The sequence below is a fragment of the Curcuma longa genome, chromosome 2 (genome assembly GCF_044706935.1).
Source record: "Curcuma longa cultivar G26 ecotype Majalengka, Jawa Barat chromosome 2, ITB_CL_G26_1.1, whole genome shotgun sequence".
In the NCBI taxonomy this organism is placed as follows: Eukaryota; Viridiplantae; Streptophyta; class Magnoliopsida; order Zingiberales; family Zingiberaceae; genus Curcuma; species Curcuma longa.
Genome location: NC_133862.1, coordinates 10,485,255 through 10,506,276, shown reverse-complemented (window position 1 = coordinate 10,506,276; position 21,022 = coordinate 10,485,255). Strand labels below are relative to the sequence as shown.

General features: G+C 40.1%; 4 protein-coding genes and 1 pseudogene across 4 annotated transcripts; 2 read left to right on the top strand and 3 right to left on the bottom strand.

The window, feature by feature from the left end:
- Positions 1 to 1,391: 1,391 nt before the first annotated feature.
- On the top strand, positions 1,392 to 2,984 carry LOC141821255 (fructokinase-1-like). Its single transcript, XM_074708661.1, has 4 exons — positions 1,392 to 1,833; positions 1,928 to 2,260; positions 2,511 to 2,627; positions 2,711 to 2,984. Exons 1-4 carry the CDS (start codon positions 1,441 to 1,443, stop codon positions 2,837 to 2,839), a joined length of 972 nt encoding a protein of 323 aa, XP_074564762.1. The 5' UTR covers positions 1,392 to 1,440; the 3' UTR covers positions 2,840 to 2,984.
- Positions 2,985 to 4,526: 1,542 nt separating this feature from the next.
- On the bottom strand, positions 4,527 to 5,297 carry LOC141822226 (uncharacterized). The gene has a single exon (XM_074709665.1). It carries the CDS (start codon positions 5,246 to 5,248, stop codon positions 4,685 to 4,687), a length of 564 nt encoding a protein of 187 aa, XP_074565766.1. The 5' UTR covers positions 5,249 to 5,297; the 3' UTR covers positions 4,527 to 4,684.
- A 1,945-nt stretch (positions 5,298 to 7,242) lies between these two features.
- Positions 7,243 to 8,327, top strand: LOC141821583 (uncharacterized; annotated as a pseudogene).
- Positions 8,328 to 8,722: 395 nt separating this feature from the next.
- Positions 8,723 to 14,204, bottom strand: LOC141820186 (uncharacterized). Its single transcript, XM_074707466.1, has 6 exons — positions 14,045 to 14,204; positions 13,865 to 13,896; positions 12,282 to 12,473; positions 9,855 to 9,905; positions 9,116 to 9,180; positions 8,723 to 9,024 (listed from the first exon to the last, which is right to left on the bottom strand). The coding sequence occupies exons 1-6, from the start codon at positions 14,095 to 14,097 to the stop codon at positions 8,968 to 8,970; spliced, it is 450 nt and encodes a 149-aa protein (XP_074563567.1). The 5' UTR covers positions 14,098 to 14,204; the 3' UTR covers positions 8,723 to 8,967.
- A 1,598-nt stretch (positions 14,205 to 15,802) lies between these two features.
- LOC141820177 (ankyrin repeat protein SKIP35-like) lies at positions 15,803 to 21,000 on the bottom strand. Its single transcript, XM_074707455.1, has 4 exons — positions 20,896 to 21,000; positions 19,457 to 20,443; positions 18,802 to 19,234; positions 15,803 to 17,211 (listed from the first exon to the last, which is right to left on the bottom strand). The coding sequence occupies exons 2-4, from the start codon at positions 20,074 to 20,076 to the stop codon at positions 16,420 to 16,422; spliced, it is 1,845 nt and encodes a 614-aa protein (XP_074563556.1). The 5' UTR covers positions 20,077 to 20,443; positions 20,896 to 21,000; the 3' UTR covers positions 15,803 to 16,419.
- Between the last annotated feature and the right edge of the window lie 22 nt (positions 21,001 to 21,022).

The window sequence follows — 21,022 nt, the reverse complement described above, 5'->3', positions numbered from 1 at the left end:
TATGTATGCACTGAATGTAGAGGCAGGCGGCATTCGAATTGTCGAAACTCGGTCCTGTTTAGCTGGGTGGTGGATGGTCCATTCCATATCAGACCTAGCACGACATGAACATAGGCCGACTAGACCGGACCCAGACCGAGCTCGGCCATGTAGATCCTTTTGGAGAATCTTATCAAAAGGTAGGTTGTATGGCTTGTGTAGGATTTGAGAATTCGATTAAAATACCGAACTGAATTAATCAAATCGAATTTTTTTTTTAAAACTAATCGAATTGATCAAATTTTCAATTAAAAATTAAATAAATTAAATTAATAAAATATCGATTAATTTAATTTTTGACCGAATTAATCAAAATAATTAAAATTTTTAAATATTAAAAAAATTATCAATTAATTAAAAATTTATAAGTTTACTTATTTAAAAATTGATAAATTATTTTAATTAATTTGATGGAATAAGAAATTTTAAAATTAAAATTGAATTAAATTAATTGATTTTTTAAAAAAATAATTAAAATTTTAAAATAATCGAATTGAATTTTTAAATTTAATCATTTGATTTATTTAATTTAATTGATTTGTGCCCCTCTCAACTACCTTATATATTTGTTAACCATGATGTAAATTTGCACTCCATTAACAATTTTTTTAAAAATTAATTTAAACGCATGCCCTAAACAAAAGGTGGAGATTACCATGATTTAAACGCATGCCCTAACAAAAGGCTATGGATTTATTGCCTTGGTCAACTCATACCTTTTTCAATTTTGTCAATGCCTTGTTGTTTCATGCATCATTCATTAAATTAATCGACATGCAAATTATTACTATGGATATATATATATATATATACAAACAAGTTCACAACAACAAGTAAAAAAAACTATCTTAAATATATATTTATAAAACTTTCTTTATCCATAGTAGTTCAGGAATTTTATCTAACTTAAAAGATTGAACTTATCTAAATAATTATGATACAAATTTACCCATATATATATATATATTTAATTTAGTTAATTAGTAAGAATCAATCAAACAATTATAATTTTTAATAAAAAATATATTTATGTATTTTATTTATTACTTTAAAAAAAAATCATTGATGATAAGAACCAGTGGAATTTCCCCTAAAAGAGAATTTTCATTTCGCCCGGCAAGTTTCTCATTTTTAGAAAATGACTTTATATAATTTTGAAATGATTAAAACACCCCTTTCACCCCAATCATTAAGATCATTATTTTATTGTTTTGAAATTACAATGGTCATTTTAACGAATTCGAAAAACTGAGGAGCATTTTGAAAAAATGCCATTTGACCAATTCTATAGGTTTTTGGTCTATAAATTACGGCTGCCGTCTCCTCGAGGAAGGTCTCTCTCCTCGCTTCCCTTCTTTCTCGGCTTGGATCTCTTCTTCGCTGCTACGATCGATCGCAGCCATGGCGAAGGGGAAGGACCTCATCGTGAGCTTCGGCGAGATGCTCATCGACTTCGTGCCCACCGTCTCGGGCGTGTCGCTGGCGGAGGCGCCGGGGTTCATCAAGGCCCCCGGCGGCGCGCCGGCCAACGTAGCCATCGCCGTGGCCCGACTCGGAGGCCGCGCGGCCTTCGTCGGGAAGCTCGGCGACGATGAGTTCGGCCGCATGCTCGCGGGCATCTTGCGTTCCAACGGCGTTGACGACGCCGGCGTCCTCTTCGACACCGGCGCCCGCACGGCACTAGCTTTCGTCACCCTCCGCGCGGACGGAGAGCGCGAGTTCATGTTCTACCGCAACCCTAGCGCCGATATGCTCCTCACCGAGGGAGAGCTCAACCTCGACGTCATCAAGAGCGTAAGCGTTGGATCTTTGTGCGCTTCGAGTAGATTGACCTAAAATCGTAGTTCTTCTGCCCATTTCGCTCAAATCTCTTTCGAGTCATTTGCAGGCTGCGGTGTTCCACTACGGATCTATAAGCTTGATCACAGAGCCGTGCAGATCGGCGCACCTGAAGGCGATGGAGGTGGCGAGGAAAGCAGGGGCGCTGCTCTCCTACGACCCCAACCTCCGGCTGCCGCTGTGGCCCTCGGCGGAGTACGCGCGGGAGCAGATCATGAGCATCTGGGATCGGGCCGACATCATCAAGGTTAGCGACGTTGAGCTCGAGTTCCTAACCGGCACGGATTCGGTACAGGACGACGTCGTGCTGACTCTGTGGCGGCCGGAGTTCAAGCTTCTGCTCGTGACGCTCGGGGAGAAGGGCTGCAAGTACTACACCAAGGTACATGCTTCACGAATCACACTTCTCGTTTTCCTCTTTGGGAGTAAGATTCACGGAATTCGGATTCCCGATTCATTGTTCTAGTGATTTCCAGTTTGGGCTTTTTCAAGATCCCCCCAAAGTTTGGATCTTTACACTCTCCCCTCATTCAACATCTTGATTCTAGATCAATTCCACCAACTTCTCTGTAAATCTCCTCCTTTGCGATTAACTTGAACAACACTTTCTCGGCTCCAAAATTTTTTTGCAGAACTTCAAAGGGAGTTTAAATGGATTTGCAGTCAAAACAGTAGATACAACCGGCGCAGGAGATGCATTTGTTGGTGCCCTACTCCGCAAGATTGTCGATGACCAATCTGTGCTACAGGTGAATCAACCATCACATTCCTTGAATCCATTCCCTTTGTGCCATTTGATCTAAATCTCTGCTACTACATCCCATCCATTCAGAATGAGGAGAAGCTGAAGGAAGCACTCAAGTTTGCCAACGCATGTGGAGCCATCACCACCACCAAGAAGGGAGCCATTCCTGCCCTGCCTAATGAAGCTGAGGCATTGGAGCTTCTGAAGAGAGTCTAAGGAAACATGTTGTTAGTCTTCATTCAATCTCTAGTTCATTGCTGCATTTGAGTTAAGTGCCATTTGGAGTTTCTTCTACTGTTTTATTTTTGTTGTTTTTAGTACTTTTGGCATTAATAAGGAGGCTTCCAATTGTTGCTAGCAATTTGGCAGGTAGCTGGTTTTTATCATTCTTGTTTTAGTTCTTTGAGGTGGCTTTAGGGTTTGCTCAAGTAATTGGTAATGTGACTGGTTGATTGTATCTTACCATTTTGCATGGTACAAGCATTGTCATGTGAAGAGATACATACATATAGACAAGTAAAAAAGGAAACTTTGATTCCTTATGAGCAAGGCAAATTTTTGTTTTAGGTTTTAGTTTCTTCTACACATGCAATTGAATTTAAATCATTCATTGGGTGAATTCGTAAGGTAGACCTATTATCTAAATCGAATTGTCCGGTGGAGGTGAGAAGCTTGACGAAGGCGCACGCAAACACGATTCTTTTCGATTGTGTAGACGATGACTCTCAACTCTTTTTTATGGATATTTCATTTGTTGTGTGTAATTTTATGCTCAAACATTTGATTTAGTAGATGAAGAAGCTACACTCAAAAATGGATGCTAGTTGACATATGCCTAATTTAAAGCATGGATGTTCTAAAAGTCTAAAAGAGTTAGGTTTCTTCTTGCTTCAATTTCAAACCTTAAATTCTAAATCCTAAATCATAAATATCTTCAAATTTATGAACATCACAATCCAAGAAGAGCTAGGTTTCTTCTTGCGCGCACAAACATGATGCTTTTCGTTTGTGTAGACGATGACTCTCAACCCTTTTTTATCGATATTTCATTTGTTTTGTGTGTAATTTTATGCTCAAACATTTGATTTAGTAGATGAAGAAGCTACACTCCAATTTTGCAATTGGTTGCTAGTTGACATATGCCTAATTTAAAGCATGGATGTTCTAAAAGAGCTAGGTTTCTAAAAGAGCTAGGTTTCTTCTTTTTGCTTCGATTTCAAATCCTAAACTCTAAACCCTAAATCATAAATACCTTCAAATTTATGAACATCACAATCCAAGAAGAGCTAGTTTCTTCTTGCGCGCGCAAACACGATGCTTTTCGTTTGTGTGGACGATGACTCTCAACTCTTTTTTTATCGATATTTCATTTGTTTTGTGTGTAATTTTATGCTTAAACATTTGATTTAGTAGATGAAGAAGCTATACTCCAATTTTGCAAATGGATGCTAGTTGACATATGCCTAATTTAAAGCATGGGTGTTCTGTAAGTCTAAAAGAGTTAGGTTTCTTCTTGCTTCAATTTCAAATCTTAAACTATAAATCCTAAATCATAAATACCTTCAAATTTATGAACATCACAATCCAAGAAGAGCTAGGTTTCTTCTTGCGCGCGCAAACACGATGCTTTTCGTTTGTGTAGACAATGACTCTTAACTCTTTTTTATCGATATTTCATTTGTTTTGTGTGTAATTTTATGCTCAAACACTTGAATTTTGCAAATGGTTGCTAGTTGACATATGCCTAATTTAAAGCATGGATGTTCTAAAAGTCTAAAAGAGCTAGGTTTCTTTTTCTTCTTTTTCGATTTCAAATCTTAAACTTTAAACCCTAAATCATAAATACCTTCAACTTTATCAACATCACAATCTCACTTACAACAAGATTAAATCCAACTTTAAACCAGGAGAAAAATGTTTATGAATTTTGATAGTTCAATCAAATAATTGATAAAGCAATATTACATCAACATAAAATCAAATAATCGATAAATCAATGTTACATCAACCTGAAATGGATCCATTTGCCAAGAACTTACCATCAACCTCAACACAATCGAACTAAACCGGGAAAGGCTGCCAATGGCCGGCGGCGTACTCCCCTTCCTGCTGCACCTTGGCGCTCCTCATCGCGCTGCCTCCGCCGTCGACGGCCGCGTAGTACCTCAACACGAAGGCGAGCGCCATGACCACCCACTCCATGCAGAAGATGACGACGCCGAGGGCCCCCACCATCCTCAGGATCACCACGCCGTCCTCCGCCCGCACGTACGACTTGAGCCCGTCGGCGAGGAAGTCGTCGGTGCGGGTGAAGGCGAGCACGGCGACGGCGCCCTGGAGGATGGCGGCGAGCACGGTGGCCACCATGTGGGCGCCGTACCAGCGGGCGGAGGAGCCGGCCGCGGCGGCGCAGCCGAAGACGGCGGCGGCGATGGTGAGGGCGTGGAGGAGGACGAGGAGGAAGCCGCAGGGGGAAGGGACGAGGCGGAGGGAGAGGGTGAGGAAGACGCAGCTGGAGGCGGCGCCGAGGAGGACGTAGTTGGAGAGGAGGAAGGACTTGTGGGCGCGGCAGTGGGCGGGGGAGGAGGCCGCCGGCGGCGGAGACGCGATCGAGATCATCCCCATCGATCGACGCTAAAATTGATCGCAAAAAAATTTGATCTTTCTTCAAGTAAAATTGAATCCGGAGATTGATGGATTGGTGCTGCGACAGAGGAGCGGTATTTGTAGGCGCCGAAGAACAGGGGCAATTCGACCGTTGGAAGAAGAGTGAAGTGGATGATCGATCTGTGGACCGCGGAAGAGCTAACGGCTACTTCTTACTTTTGCTTTTTGGGCCTCTTTATTTTTAATAATTGAGATGATTAGGAAAGATGAATTATGAATTTGAACTTGAGTATTTATTATTATTATTATTGATAATATATATATTTAATTTTTTAAATTGATTAATTTTGAAAATGATCCATCCTATCTCATAAAAAATTTTCATTAATCATTGGAAATAAAAATAAAAAAGAGATGGTCTCTAATCAACATTTCAAATTATCTATAGTTGTAGGCAATAAGCATGGTTAAAATCCATGCCCTATTTGTGCTTGAAAAAGCCAAGGATATAACCTTATGATATTAGGGACCTTCAATTTGAGTTAGAGGCCATATGATTTACTCACATGCTCTCTTCATTCATATAGTTATGGTTGCCTCCGGGATATAACTGAGTTGGTTATGATAAAGTAGACTTGTAGAAGAGGGCAAGGGTTCCGAGACAATATCCTCCTCTGTCATGACCAACTGTAGTTTCTCGATTTACCTCCTCACAGATGATCGTAGGGTCGACTGTGTGGGGCCGCAAGGGCGACGAACTGCAATTTCTTAATTTACTTCCTCACAGATAGTCGTTCCTCAAAGATGATCGTGAGACTGACCGTGTGGGGCCACTAGGGTAGCGAATTGTAATTTCTCGATTTACCTCCTCATAGATGATTGTGGGATCGATTGTGTGGGATTGCTAAGGTGGCGGATTCCACCTTTTGTAGAAAAAGATATAGTTAGGATTATTCTTCTTTTTTTGTTGCAATTATTCTTCAAAATTTTATTATATATATATTTTATCAATTTAATCAAAATTACTTACATCCTCTGATCATATAAAATAAAAATATTTTTAGTATAAAAAATATGAAGATATGGTCATTTTAATATATATATATATCCTTTTAATGATAATAAATATAAAATTGGCGTATGGCCAATGACAAAACAATTATTGTGGTTTAACATTTATGCTTAAAATAACAAGACGAATTAATAAATTATTAACAAGATCAAAACACTAATTTGGTTACAAATGTAATTTATACGTATGATAGGGTTAATTGCTTACTAACGGTTGATTTTTTTTATAGCTGTTAATTTAGATTGAGTTTGTTAGATTAATTTCATCAAATAATTTAGACGGATTGTATTAAAATTTTATCTATCCATTTTAAAAAGATTCAGATGGATCGATTCACCTAGACCTACGACCTATGTGGGTCGATACGTAGTAGATTTGGACTGAGTTGATTTTTTTTAAATTTAAAATTAAAATAAAAAATTCAATGAATTAGTAAATTTGATCTGTTTAAATCATAATTAAATTTAAAAATTTTAACTTACTAATTTAAATTTAATAAATTTAAAATTTATAAGATTTTTTATATTTTAATACACTCTAGATTAGCCCATGTAATCCTTTTGGATTGGATTCGATAAATTTTCAATCTACTAAATTGGTGGATCGATCGTTTTGCTTGATAAATTTTTAGTGGATTGCCCTGTCATTACGGTTGGCTTTGACAGCTCTAGTTTTTTTAGTTGGATGTTGAAACTACGAGGAGTCAACTGCAATTTTGCTAACCAACCGGCACGGCAGGCACCACAAGAGTCAATCTGGGCCGTCCGTCTTCCTCATCAATTTAATCCTACCGCTCGTTCGGGTATATAATCGATCAACGTCGCATCGCGATGGATCCGAATCGAAGCATCGTTCGTATCCCGAGGCGGAGGCCGAGCACTCCTCTGTTTGCGACCTCCCGTCGCCAACGGATCTATCGTCGGAGACGGGCCGAGAAGCCATGAACGCAGCTCCAAGGTCGGGGAGGAGGAGGGGGAGGAGCTCCAAACTGGATGCTAAGGAGAAGCCAAGCGCATCGCATCCGCTGAAGGAGCTCAACAGAGGCGGCTCCTCCTTCTTCCCTCCTCCAATCGCCGCCTCCGGAGCATCCAAACCTGGGTGCTTTAGGTTCTTTGATTCCTCTTCGAAAGAATCGCTCGCCGGATCGAAGACGGCGCCTCCCAATGCGAGAAACGTCGCCTTCAACTCCAAGAGCGCCGCGAAGGCTGCGAGGGCACGGACCTCCCAAAAGGAGGACGCATCACAGTCTGATCTCGAGGTGCCTAGCAAGATCGGATCCACCAAATTCTCAAAGCGAGCCACCACGGATCTCCGCCGGAAGCGGAGCAAGAAAGATCCCTCCCCAAAAATCGATCTCGAGGAGGGAAGAACGCCTCTTAGTTTCGGCGCTCATGCGGGGACTTCGTCCGCCACTCCTCCTGTTCAAGCTTCCATTTCGCCGGAGGTTCCCATGGATGGCTCCTTGGTCACGCCTGCGTGTTTTGCCGCAGGCCACGTGATCGTCGGAGTGCACGACCGGAGGAAATGTAGGCCTCGAGGCATACTCTCCGTGGGCGGAGGAAGAGAGCTGGAGATTCCAGAGTTCAATGGCGGAGTTGCAGATCCAACTAGGGTTTCTGTGACACCTCCACCACCACCACCGCCAACCGGCGCTTCCATAAACTGGCTACCTTCGCCTTTGGGTGGTCATCGTAGAGCTCCTTCAGTTCTAGCTCTAAAGTTCGTGTGGCTCATCGTCCTGCTGAAGCTTCCATTGATCGGCTATTTTCGCCTGTTGAAGATGAAGATGAGATCGTGAGTGGAACTAGAAACGCACCTGATCAGGAAACAACACCATCATCCGGCGTTATGCTTCTGAGAACTCCGACCACCGGCGACAGTGTCAGTCCCTTCTCTTCGATCCTGGAGAGAATTGCAAAGACATCCAAAAGCAAACATCAATCTGCACCTTCATTGTATCCAAAAGCAAATCCTCAAACAACATTCTCTGGGCTTAGTTTAGACGAAGGCTATCAAACTCTGTAGATTTAGACGAAGACGATGAGGATGATCTCAATTGCCTTGAAGAAAATCCTGGGGAAAATGTGGAGGATCAAAATGGAGACATCGCAGCAGCTGGTTTTGGATCTGTTGAATTTGTGTTTGAAGCAGCAAATCCATGAGCATGGAGGGGAATGTGCTTGCAGCCTCTGATGATTCTGACTGGACATTTTCCTACAAGAACCACCACTTTATTTGAAGTATGACTTACCTTTCACTGGTTCTGCTCCCTTAGATACTTGTAGCTTTTCATTGTTCCTACTTCCTTGGAACTTTTTAGCTCTTCAATCCACCATCAGAGCAAGAACAAGAGCTATCTTCAAGTCATCCTACTGCAGATATGTTCAACAAGTGAGTGAGGGACATTTATGGCTTTAAGCTGATGCAAATCAACAATCAGAACACTGGGACATCTTAAATTTTCAATAACAACGAGTAGCAACAGCATTGAAGGAGGGCATTGCAACTCTCATCTCCCATCTAGTTCTACGAAAATAACCTGAATTAGGTTTAGGTTCTATGCATATGAGCATAGTTCCATACAAATTCTATGTCGCAGTCTGATCAAATGAGGTTCTTTGAAAATAAAAGTCACACTGAATCATCCATCGTCGCCGGTGACGGATCACGCGCTGGTATTAGTTCTCTGGATCTTGCGTTGTAATTCTCCCAGAAAGTCCATCTGCTCATAGGATGCAATGAGACAATGTGATGAAATTAAAAATATAGTGTGGATTGACAAGATGGAGCAGAATGAGAACTTAATTTCATGCCTGTTGGGGAAGCTTAGAGTGAACCCAGGACGATCCACTGGCTCCCGAGTACACAACTGGCTTTTCTGTAAAAGAAACAAATGTGTTCTTTTGTATTAGAGTAAAGAAAAATAGAAAATAAGTAGATGTAAACAAAAGATTAATTGTTCCTTTTGTTTTACAAATTCAATCAGTATGATAATCGATGATGAACAAAAGGTTACAGCATTTTGAATAAGCCGAGCAACACAATAGAGAACCAGACTTTCAATAAGAGGCTTACCATAATGGTTTTTGATGGAAACCAAGTTCACTTGTAGAACCGATGAAGGTAACAAACAAATGGAAATCAAGTTGTTGAAAATTTTAAGCACGGTTCAAGGGTGATTCCATCAGGCAATGAAACTTGAGAAGAAATCAAATTTCAGCAAGGAAACAGTCCATAATTCTGATAGGATGATGTTAAGTTAAAAATTATAATAAAAGTTGGAAGTCCTCTATAGCTCACATCTTTGAAATCATCCTTGGAATTGAAAGTGCACATGAAAATAGTGGCAGGTCAAGAACAAGATTACGAGTTAAGTAACAAATAATCTAGGCCAACAACCATAAATTTAAAGATAAACCAAGCCAGAAAAAAAGAAACTGAAGCAGGACTACTCTTCTTTTACCTGGTTATCTTGACGAGCATATAGACCAGTGAGCATAAAACATAAACTATATTCAAGTAGTCATAAAACCAAAGAAGCATGTGACTCACCAAGTACATCAGTGGATGGATCATCCAATAGATGCACAGCAGCAGCCCAACCTGGATATAAGAAAATGGCATCAACTGCAGGCACTTAACATAGAAATAACTTTAACGTCATTAGTGCATAAGATCAGCTATTCTTTTGTTTGTGCAGCAGCAGTAGAAAATTGACAAGGAACCCACAGAAATAGAAGCGCAAAAAACAAAAAGGCGCCCTTTATTTTCAAAATCATCAAAATGGCACCCAGATTTTGCTTATTATCAAAGGGGATCACCTATAGTAGTCCATTATAACCTCTTTATCCCAACTTATTGAAAAGTGAGCAGTTTCAATGAATGCCAATGGAAAAATACATCAATATTCACTTTCCAACCTGTTGGCTATTCCCAGATGGAGTTAGGAAGGTTTTTACCTCCAAATTAGCAAAAGTAAACAGTTGCATATTCAAATGTAAATTACAATATATACTCGTTCAATTAAGGTGTGAATGCTCTTTTGTAACAAATCTAGAGTTACAAAAATAATTAGAATGACATTTGTTTCAAATTAGAACAGCAAACAATTTCAGAAACTATTTGCTCTTTCAGATAAAGAGGGGTATATGGGTATATTACAAGTGGAATGCCCCGTTGCTAATAATTAAAATAGGGGCACCCATTTGATAAAAGAAACCTCTTGATTTTTGCCTGTAGCTGAATAGTGAATACAAATACCATAAAATAAGAGTGAAGTATTTTTGTTACTGAGAAAACTAAGAAAAGTTATGTGCAAAATACAGGAATGATCTCCAAAAAAACGTGCACCAACAGCAGACAGAGCTTCTCAAGAATTAAAGTCTTAGTTGAATAAGCAGAAACTATATGGAAGTTGCCCTTGTGATGAAGATTGAATATAGCAAGTAGTTTCCAGAGGATAATGGCTCTAATATAACAATCTTGCAAAGATCCAGATTGAAGATAGGAAGAACCTAGTCAAGAATTATTTACACAAGGACAATAGTTCTTGAAAAATTAAAGACTGTGGGCCATATGGAAAAAACACAGAAAAAGCTATTACAAAGCAATATCACCATCCTTATATAGAATTAATTCCATAAGATTCATGTAGAACTTCTAATAGTTCAATACCTTGTTATTGAAAAATTGAAGAGGGAATGTTGAGATTGCTATGAGTATTATTGAGAACTCGAGAATGATGTGAAGGGTCAGTATGATATAACAAGCAGCTAAGGAACACTATCATCACAAATAAAAGAAAAAGCTTAAAATAATATGGTCATGTTCATACATGATTAATGCAATGTAGAGGTAAAAGATTCCACTTGACATAAATGAAAGTGATCTAAATGACATAGGCATATTGCTAGCCTTAATAAAGCTTTAATAAGATCCACATGGTCGTTCCCTCTATATCCACACTAGCAATAGGAGGTCTAAAGATAACCAAAGAAGGAATCTAGTTAAAAGATATATAACAGTTTCATAAATTATAACAAACCAGTGAATCAAGTAACCAGCTACAAGGTGTACTCTTATATTGTGTTGACACAGAAGGGACCAAGTTCAGTAAAATAGGTGAGGGAAATGCATGTTGAGACATCTACTTTCAAATTGGCCTGAAGCTTCTGGCCAATTTTGGGCAGAAGAAAGAGGGAATGGAGTGTCAGTAAGATGAAAATACCCTCTTATTCAATTGATGATAGTTCATTTAGGGGCAACCTAGGCGTCATCACTTCCATTGCCATCAGCTTCATCATGCTGGGCAACATCTAGGCCAGCAATGCATCTGACAACGCATCCATGAACTCAACCATTTGCCAACACTGTCTTGCTGCCTTAACAGCTCATCTACACATCTTGGCTGCAATGAACCTCACCTCAGACCACCCATGAGTAGCTACAGATTCCTTTCCAAAGTCGCAGCTTAGCTGAGCAGAGGACAGAGGACAATTCCATTTAGAAGGATCAGGATGAACTCAAAGACAATCTCACAGTTGCGGTTCTGTGATTTAGAGGTATATTTGTCACATATATATATCTATATATATACAAGGATAATTAATTCTGCAATCATTTAGGATCTAAGTCCATTGGAATGGAGGGAAGGTTGAAGAAGAGGTATGCAAGTGATATTTTTCATTAACGTATTTCGTTCCTCCTCATCTATGTAAACCACATTTAATCCATTCTCTCCAGGTTTCCTTCCTCCCCTCCCTTTCCTTGATCTTCAATCAGGATAAATCATATTATAAAGTAAGACCTTTGAACCACATAAAAAAATGGATTGCATAACCAGAGAAAGGTTACTGCATCTTCTATTATAAAGTCAAGCCAATGACACAACTACACTAATACAAAGTAAAGTTCATTGACAAGAATTATGAAGAATTAAAATTTCTAATAAGTAAGAAAAACATGCAAATGCCTACTTACGTTCAGCTAAAAATTGCACAGCCTCACTGGACGAACACCCTTCTAGAGGTATTAACTTAGAACGAGTGTTTTCATTTGCAATATTACTGATGGGGATCTCTCCGCGCTCTACTGCAGTAAAGTTCCTAGGATAAGATGCATGATTCCTTTCACCTTCAGATGCCTGTGAGTAATTAGGTTTATCATATCTATCTGTGCAAGACAAGAGCAGCCAATTAATCGTCAAAATATGATAAATACAGAGATATATAATATTACCTATACAGGAAAGCAGATAAGTAGTATGCATGAAAAATTTTGCATAGCCAAATCATCTGGGGCTCATGGATCCAAAGTGAGCAATTTATTTACAACAAAAAGATGAGAGATGATGAAAAACTTTCTTTCAGATGAAATCGATTGGATATAGCACCCAAATATTCTGATGTTTGCTTCCACATCTGCTTCTTTTGTATCATGAAGTGAAGGACTAAAAATCTACATGGCATGTTAATTGATATGATTCAATTAATGCACTAGCATACTAAACTATTTTTCATCATTCTAAGACATCCATACAAAGCAGGAATACTGCTAGTATGCATTATGCTGAGAAGTGTAAACTCGCCAATATCTCCATTAATTCATTCAGGTAATGTTTCCTTTATGAATATCAGCCTTAATGCAGGATATTCATTATTTACACTTGGAAAACATTTGCTGAGAGAGAGAAATAGAGTTTCATTCTTTTACTACTACTTTTCTTTGAGTTCTTAGATGAAATTCTTAAAGAAGAAGATTCAAATGGACATGTAGGGAAGGCGTATGGGAAAACAAGTTGATTTAAATTTAGAGACAAAATGAAGAAACTTGCATGATTTTGGATTTTCCAGCATCTTATGATTTTTAATTGTTGATAACAAGAGGTGAATTCATCCATCACTGCACAGGGGAGAAATACTCATAATAAGATATAGAAAAAAGATTTTTAAAATCAATATTTAATATAGTTATTAGTATTCATGACCTTTTATACCCAAAATATCAATCCCCTTAGAGTGTATGACTGATCAAATTGATCTGGTACAAATCTAACTCCTAATTAATGAAGAATGATCAAAATTCTCTGAAGTCGTGCATAAAAAATTAAAACAAATAAATGTCTTAACATAAAGAATAAATAGTTCTCAGATTCATGAGCATTGATTTGTAGTCACTGATCAACAAAGATCCAATAGAATGACAGAAGCATTACAGGATTGCAATTGTTGGCACAAAAATTTGCCAATGGATGAAGAGTAAGTAGATATAACATGTTAGAGTAAAAGGAAAATTAGGGGTTCTAATCCTTGAGAATCTCCTCTACCCATGTTTATTATTAATATATGCAAACTTTATGCTTTATTAATATACGCAAAGTTTTCTTCTTTACAGATTAGAAGGCATTTGTGCTAGAATTGAAACTAAAACATGAACATAACTAAAGGATCAAGGAGCCACAAATCCCGTGGTACCGGGAAGACGCTAAGACCCATATGATGCCCATCAATTGACATCCCACAAAAGCTATCTTAAGTGAGGAAGGAGTTAGAAAGGCGCGATACCTCCAGACTTGCGCCGATTGAGGGACCGATTCCTGCAACAGCAAGGAGCAAAACAAAAAATCAAGCAGGCATCCGGGGAACTCCCAGTGGCTAAAACGACAGGAAATTAAACGAACAGCTGTCGGGCGTTCCCGGATCGATCGGCCGCATCAACAACCGAAGGAAAGCGAAGCCACTGACCTGGGAGGAGGAGGTGCGAACCGCTTGGCGTTCTCAGGGTCGGTCTCCAGCATATTAGCCGAGAAAGCGAAGAGAAGCCGGCGATCGAGGCAGAGAGCGCGCGCACCACCCGCCCCCCTTCCTCTCTCACGGCGCCCCGAGCGATGGCGACTCGATTGGAAACGGGGAAGAAAAATCAAGTTTAATGAAATAACTAAATTATTAGAACAATTAAAAAAGGGCCAAAAATTAAAAAATTAATTTATTTAAAATTGAATAACTTTAAATTTTATTTATTTATTTTATCCATTTGGAAGAAAAAAAATATTCTATTTTATTTAAAATAGATTGATATAGGGCATAAATAGATTTATAAAAAAAGCACAAAATAAAAAAAACCAATTTAAATTGAACTACTGTTAATTAAATTGAATCAATATTTAAGTAATTTCAATTAATATTAAAATAACTTTAACTATAATTATTTAGTAATTTTAAATATTTTGGAGTAGTTTTTGTTTAAAAACAATTATTATAAAGTTTTAACAGTAATTCCTTTCCTTTCCTTTCCTTTCGTCAACTCCAACGCCTTTGAAACGATCTTCAATCAAAAGCACAGCAGCTCGCGGTGGACAGTGGGCTGATCAATGCCCGCTCTTCCGCCATTGGAGGAGGATCTGCGGGGCGTTGGATGATGCAAACACCAGGACAAAGCTCGCCTTTCTGTGCCGCCGGGAAACTGCTCACTGGTCTCTGGGCCACCAGCTTTCGCGTTCCGCCATGAGAGCCAACGCTGAGCTCGCTCCTGACCAGGTTCAGCTCACAGCATCTCTCCACATCCGATGCGTGCCCGTGATACGCTGTCAACTACGTGGCTCAAAGATGGCCATGTCCCGCTCGAGTAATCGAGTTACTGATCTGGGAAAGAAGAGAGCTGACGGCGCAGAAAAGGAGATGCTGCTTCACTCAGGTATCGACTTGCATGACGCTCACAGATTGTGCGACGAAATGCGCAAGTGATGCTGTTCTTGCCCTTTTGAGGTTTCAAGTTTTCATGTTACTATTCGTTGCGAGGGAAACTGTGAAAGGGAATTGTGGGATAATAAATGGTCCACAAAAATGGAAGGTCATCGACATGTGATGGGTTTGCAGTTGCAGCAGGGCAAAGAAGAAAACATTGGCGAAGGCAACTGGAAATGGCTAGGTGAAGGGAACCTGGCCTACCAGCTTTGGCCTTTGGGAGCATCAAAGAGAAAACGTTTCAGTTTCTCTCACCTTTAACCTTGTGCCTTCTTTTCAGCTGATGCACACAATGTGTTGGCACCATCTCCATTGGATTTATCTCAAAACTGACAAAAGTTAATGAGTGAAGTTGCTGTTACTGTAGTTTATTTCCTCAAACAGATGGAGCATGCTCTGTTTTACTGTCTATAAAAGAATCAGGAAGGGTGCAGTGTATCTGGTTATGTTGTTGCTTTGCTAGCTTGTCCTGAAGATGAAGAACAATCGTTCAGCTGATCCATGAGCACAGAGTGTTGAGTTCGATGGAAAGCAGATCAGAGAAGAAGAGCTCCTCCCTGAAACCAGGCCAATCGAGCGAAAGAGGCTACTTCAATACAGAGTCATTTCTGGTACTTCTCTGCCTCGCTGCTTCATTGTTGATCCTCCCACTCATACTGCCTGCGCTGCCGCCGCCTCCCCTCGCCGTCCTATTGCTTCCGATTGGCATTCTGGTGTTGCTCATGATCTTGGCGTTCATGCCTTCTTCGGATGTAAGAAAGATCGCGTCCCCTTGCGAATGAATTGATCTGTGAGATGTTTTTCATTGCTAATTTCTAAAGCTTTTGGAAGTGTCAAATGGAGGAGATTGTTCTTAATCTTCCATCTAATTTGGTCCCATCTCTAGTATGAATCATCTATGGCTGTTTTTCATTGATCTTCACTTTTGTCATGGTGATCTAATGATGATAATAAAAGTATCGTCTCTTTAGAGTTTAGCAAAGGGAAATAGAGCTTCATCATGGTTGAATTTCACTTCTTCGGAACAAATTTCGCGGCCAACCAGCTCCTTTCGTATATCTGATCTCATTAGTTTGAGGAAGGCAACTGCTAGAGGACCGCAAAGACAATTGCTAGGGGTACCAAGCAACACATTCGAAGAACACATATCGACACTAAACTTCCCGAATAAAACCCACACATTATTTCCAAAACAGGCGGTGCATCGCGAAGAGGTTGAAACAACCATGCCCGGAACTACTCTGATGTGCAACTTTGCTACATAAAATGATCTGGACATCACCGGCGGCAATGCAACTCTGGATGCAACAGCTGAAGGGCTAAGGGCTAGAGCAGAGTCATTTACTGTCCTTCTGGTTCCTTGTTCGATCGACAATTTACAGAAAGAAGGTAGGAAGGTGATCCTCCAAAATTGTGAGAAGCTCTCTAGCCTGGCTGTTCCGGTCGACTGGCCTACTGCTGACCCTGATAGCTGCCTCCAAGAGCTGCCCTCTCAGTTTCTGCGACAACAAACGGCTGCTGCCCGCCTCCCGACACTCTCGATACAGCGGCAGGTATGCTATTGCAGTCACCAGGGGAGGGGGCAGGTCCCTTAGACAAATGGGCGAAGAACCCCTTCTAAGGATCCTCATACAATTTACAAAATGGTTCTCTCCGTAGTTCAGGCCCTCATTGAAAGCGGTCTCCGACCAATGTTCCTTCAGAAATGCTCGGAGATCAGGGGCTACAGCCTCATCGGTGGACCTTGCAATGCTGTCAGCTACGGCATACGTTGCTGCAGGATCACCGAGGAAGTCGTTGCGGAGAAGGAATGCGACACCGTCTAGAGACCCGCTGCTTCTCTCACCTGCCGCTTTGAGGATCTCGACGCTGAGGGCGGCAAGGACATGCTGGGGGATGTGTGGGAGAAGGTAAGCTGCAATGCCCACCTGGCAGCAAGAAGCAGCAGCAGTAAGAGCGAGGCACAGCTCCATGTCCCTGCATCCACGGTCGACGAACCACTGTACTACTTGCACACAGCCGTGCTCAGCAGCTCGCAAGAGAGGGCCCAGGAAGGCTCCAGCATTCCCTTCTTCAACCAAGCACTCCATGGTTCCAATTTTACAGTAATGGGATGCAAAACCCAAGGCAAGATCGACGTCTACATCCAAGCTGTTTCGTTGAGCAATCTGTGAGGAAGAACAGCAAAATGAGAATTTAGTAGGGATCACGATGACAATAACATGCATGTTATATAACATTTGTTGCTCAACTATAGATGGATGTTCAGCATAATCGATTTCTTTAACTCTAAATCAGCAAGTTTTTGATGTTCTTAAACTTACATTTTATTTAGTTTGAGGAACTGGATGCAGTTGTATGACAGATTCATGTTCATCTAAATTTTCAACAACTGCCAATCTCGGGATTGATACCATATTACAGGATTACTTGAAGCAAGAAAACTAGTAGTTGCTACAGTCAATCAGTGTCTTGTATATTCTAAAATACCAGAATGCATAAACAAGCATCAAAGATGTTACATAGATACTGCAAGCCTCGCATAACCATAAAACAAGAAATTGGCATTGAAACATTCGGTTTGTCGTAGCGTTAATACATCAGTGCTGACAAAAGTATGAATATGATGCAACTCAAAAGAAAGAACGAGGAAGTGCAAACCAGAATCTGTTGAGTTCAAAAGGTGTCCAAGTCACGAAGAGATCACATGAATTGGTCTAGAAATTAATTGAATTTACTAATCATATGCATTAGGATTGGTGGTAGTACTCATGGATTTGTGTCCTAAACTCAGTCTGGATTTAAGCTTTCAAGCTTAACAAGTCAATGGATGACAAAAGTATGAATAAGATATTTACTCGAAAGAAAGAAAGAGGAAGCGCAAGGCAGCATCTGTTATAAGCTAAAAACATGTTATTTCCAAAGAGTTTTCATGGGCTTTAGAGGAAGGTATGAATTAGTCCAAATGTCATGAAGAGGTCAGATGAATGGGTCTAGTTATTGGTTTAGTTTTATTAGTAAAGGGTAATATGATTTGTAGTCGCTATGATGCCAACTCTTGGATAAAAGTCTAACATTCAGTCTTCATTTAATCTTTCATTTTTTATTGGCCGAGGCTGTAACAGCCAAGTAAGCAATTGCAAGCACTAGGATGCTATCCTACAAAAGCATACTCAATGGTAATGAAAATTCACCCAAAGTAATAGTTGTGTATCAAGTAGAGATCCAGTGCTCTGTCACTGAATGCTACGAGATCTCGATTCTCTTCCTCATTAACAAGCTCCATCTATTACTTTCCATAGTAATGGATCATGTTCCTTGGATTGGTGGTTGCTAAGGGGTCAGGTCATGGATAGACAAGGAAGTAGTCATATGTGTTAGGATGTATTCCAACAAATGCATAATCTATGATAATGAGGAGCCAATATTTTACACTCTCAAAATCATAGTTGTGTGGAATAGAGATCTGAGAATCTGTGAATGTTAGGGATCTGCATTTGCCTTAATCAACAAGCTCTACACATTCCTTCACCAGTGGTGATCATAAAAGTGATGCACATTTGCACTTTAACATTACCATATTAAACTTACAACATTACCATAAAAGTGATCATAAAAGTGGTCTATCTACGGAGATAAAATGTTTCAACGATTGCTACATAAACTACAAACCATGTTACCTTTGCTCTTCATGTGGAGTTTCACTACCATGCAGCTATAAAAAAATTCTAATTCCCAAACCAGATTTAGATAATTACCTGCAGCAGAATTCTTACAAGCTCTGTACTTCCGAATCTGGATGCTTCAAGAAAGCATTGGTTTACATTATCTGCGCCACCCTCAACAAGCATCCCTAGTAGTCCCTGTATAACAGTTGCTGGAATTCCAGATGCCCAACCAGGGTCAAATGAACTAGAGAAGAGAGTAAGAGGGAAACATGCAGCATCAAAAGCTTCGGTAAAATCCTTTCCAGTAAGGCTGTTGCCAGCAAGATCTAAAAAGGTCCTAAATGCTGACAACTGGAGTTGGACTTCAAGAATTGTGCTATGATTCCTTTTACCCTTGTTATCCTGGCAACGGGAGTGGATTCCTATGCACTTCAAGGCCCATTCTGTGAACTTTTGGACCTTCACACTTGCTTCAGCCTTCAAAACCTCATCGCCATGACATTCTTGAAGGCGCTCATGCAACCTGACAAAACACATAACAAGAGTGCTAGTTCACCATCCATACAGAGAGCATGGCTCATCTAAGAAAGAAATGAAAATAGGAAGCCAGATAATTATGTATCTACGTCCACCAATCCAAATGCAAGAACTATGTCAAATTTTCAAAGAGAAATTAGACCAGATTAAGCAGACAAAAATAACTATTTACATCTATGAACAAGCTATGAGAGACTTGGTCTTTTACCTTTGAGCCATAATGCCCACTGTATCAGCCAAACTCATTGTTCTACTTTGACATGCAGAAACGCATGAAGCAAGAAACGATGTCCGGAGGGCTGCCCTTGTGAAGTCATTTGCTCCATTCTCAACAATCTTCTTAATCAGACCTGTAATACCTTTCAGTTCTTGCCTAGCGGTCAAGAACCATATGGAGTCTAATGCTATACACAGCATGTCATTAAGATTTTGTGGATCTGCCACCAGAATCAGATCCTCAGCAAGCTTTAAATCTTGAGAACTAACAGCTCCCTGAAACATACGACCTAGTTCAATTCTATCCTGCCTACTGAGTTTCTTTTCCTGCTTATTTTTATCCTTCTTTCGAACCTCAGATTCTTCAATCAATTCATAGGTTTTAGATCGGCCAATATCAGTTCCTCGGTTATGGCCTTTGCAGATTGGAGGGTCCTTCGTAATGAGAGGAGCCTCCCTCGAGAAAATCACATCACTTTCCTCACCCTTGTCACCCTCCATGCGATGATCCATTTCCATCTCTGAGAAGTAGGCATCATCTGGTTGACAATCTTTCACCAAATGGATGGGCTCCTTCTCATCAATCATTAAGATCTTGTTCTCATCCTCCATTTTCACAACGCCAACTAAGTTTTCAGTTCCTTTTTCCAAACAAAAATGAAATAATTAGAACCAAATCCTGTTCTTTCAATCAGAACAAGCATTTGCTAAGCACCAAATCAGCCCCTTTTCAAGATGAACCATACATAAAGGACAATCTTTGATGATTTTTGCATTAAAAAAATCTGTTTACAGATCCACCTCAAGTACTGGAAAGGCTTGAAATTTAACAACCGATTCCCCTTTTTCGTCACGAATCAGCCATCACAGACGCAAAACCATGCCAACTTCAACTAAAACGAGGTGAAGCAACAGCAGCACGATGCATAGAGCCCTCCTAATAAGATCGAAATCTAAGAAGCTAAATCCACTACGGCACCTGAAAATAAAAACACAAAGAAATAAAGGCCTGAAACAAGAATCGGATTCATCCCGCAGGCCACCACAATACATATAAATAATCTCCCGAAAAAAGGAATTTTTAAGAAGAAGAATCCATGTTCGTACCAGATAGAAGCCCGTAACATTTTTAAAAAAAGGATTCCATTGCAGAAAACGGTAAAAAAATTAATAGGGCAATCGCGGCCCGAAACCATGATCAAATTCACAACCACCACCAAATAGCACTCAAAAAGCACCGATCAAAAACCCATTTTTGTGACTACAGGATCCCCGATCAATCCAGCGACACCAATAAAAAGAACCGATTTTTACCGCCGGGCGAATAGGGAAAAAAAGGGGAGGCGGTGGCAACGAAAACCGATTGCAGCGAGATCTACGAAGGAATACAAAAGGGGCAACCGCAAGCAAAGGAGAGAAAACGAAACCAACCTTCACGGCCTGAGGCTAAAGGGAGGAAGGCCAGGGAGAGAGAGCGAGAGCTCAGTTGCAGGCTCCAATGGAAGGAAGATGGAACTCCCCTGGGAGATGGAAAAGGAGGCCCTTTTTTTATTGCCTT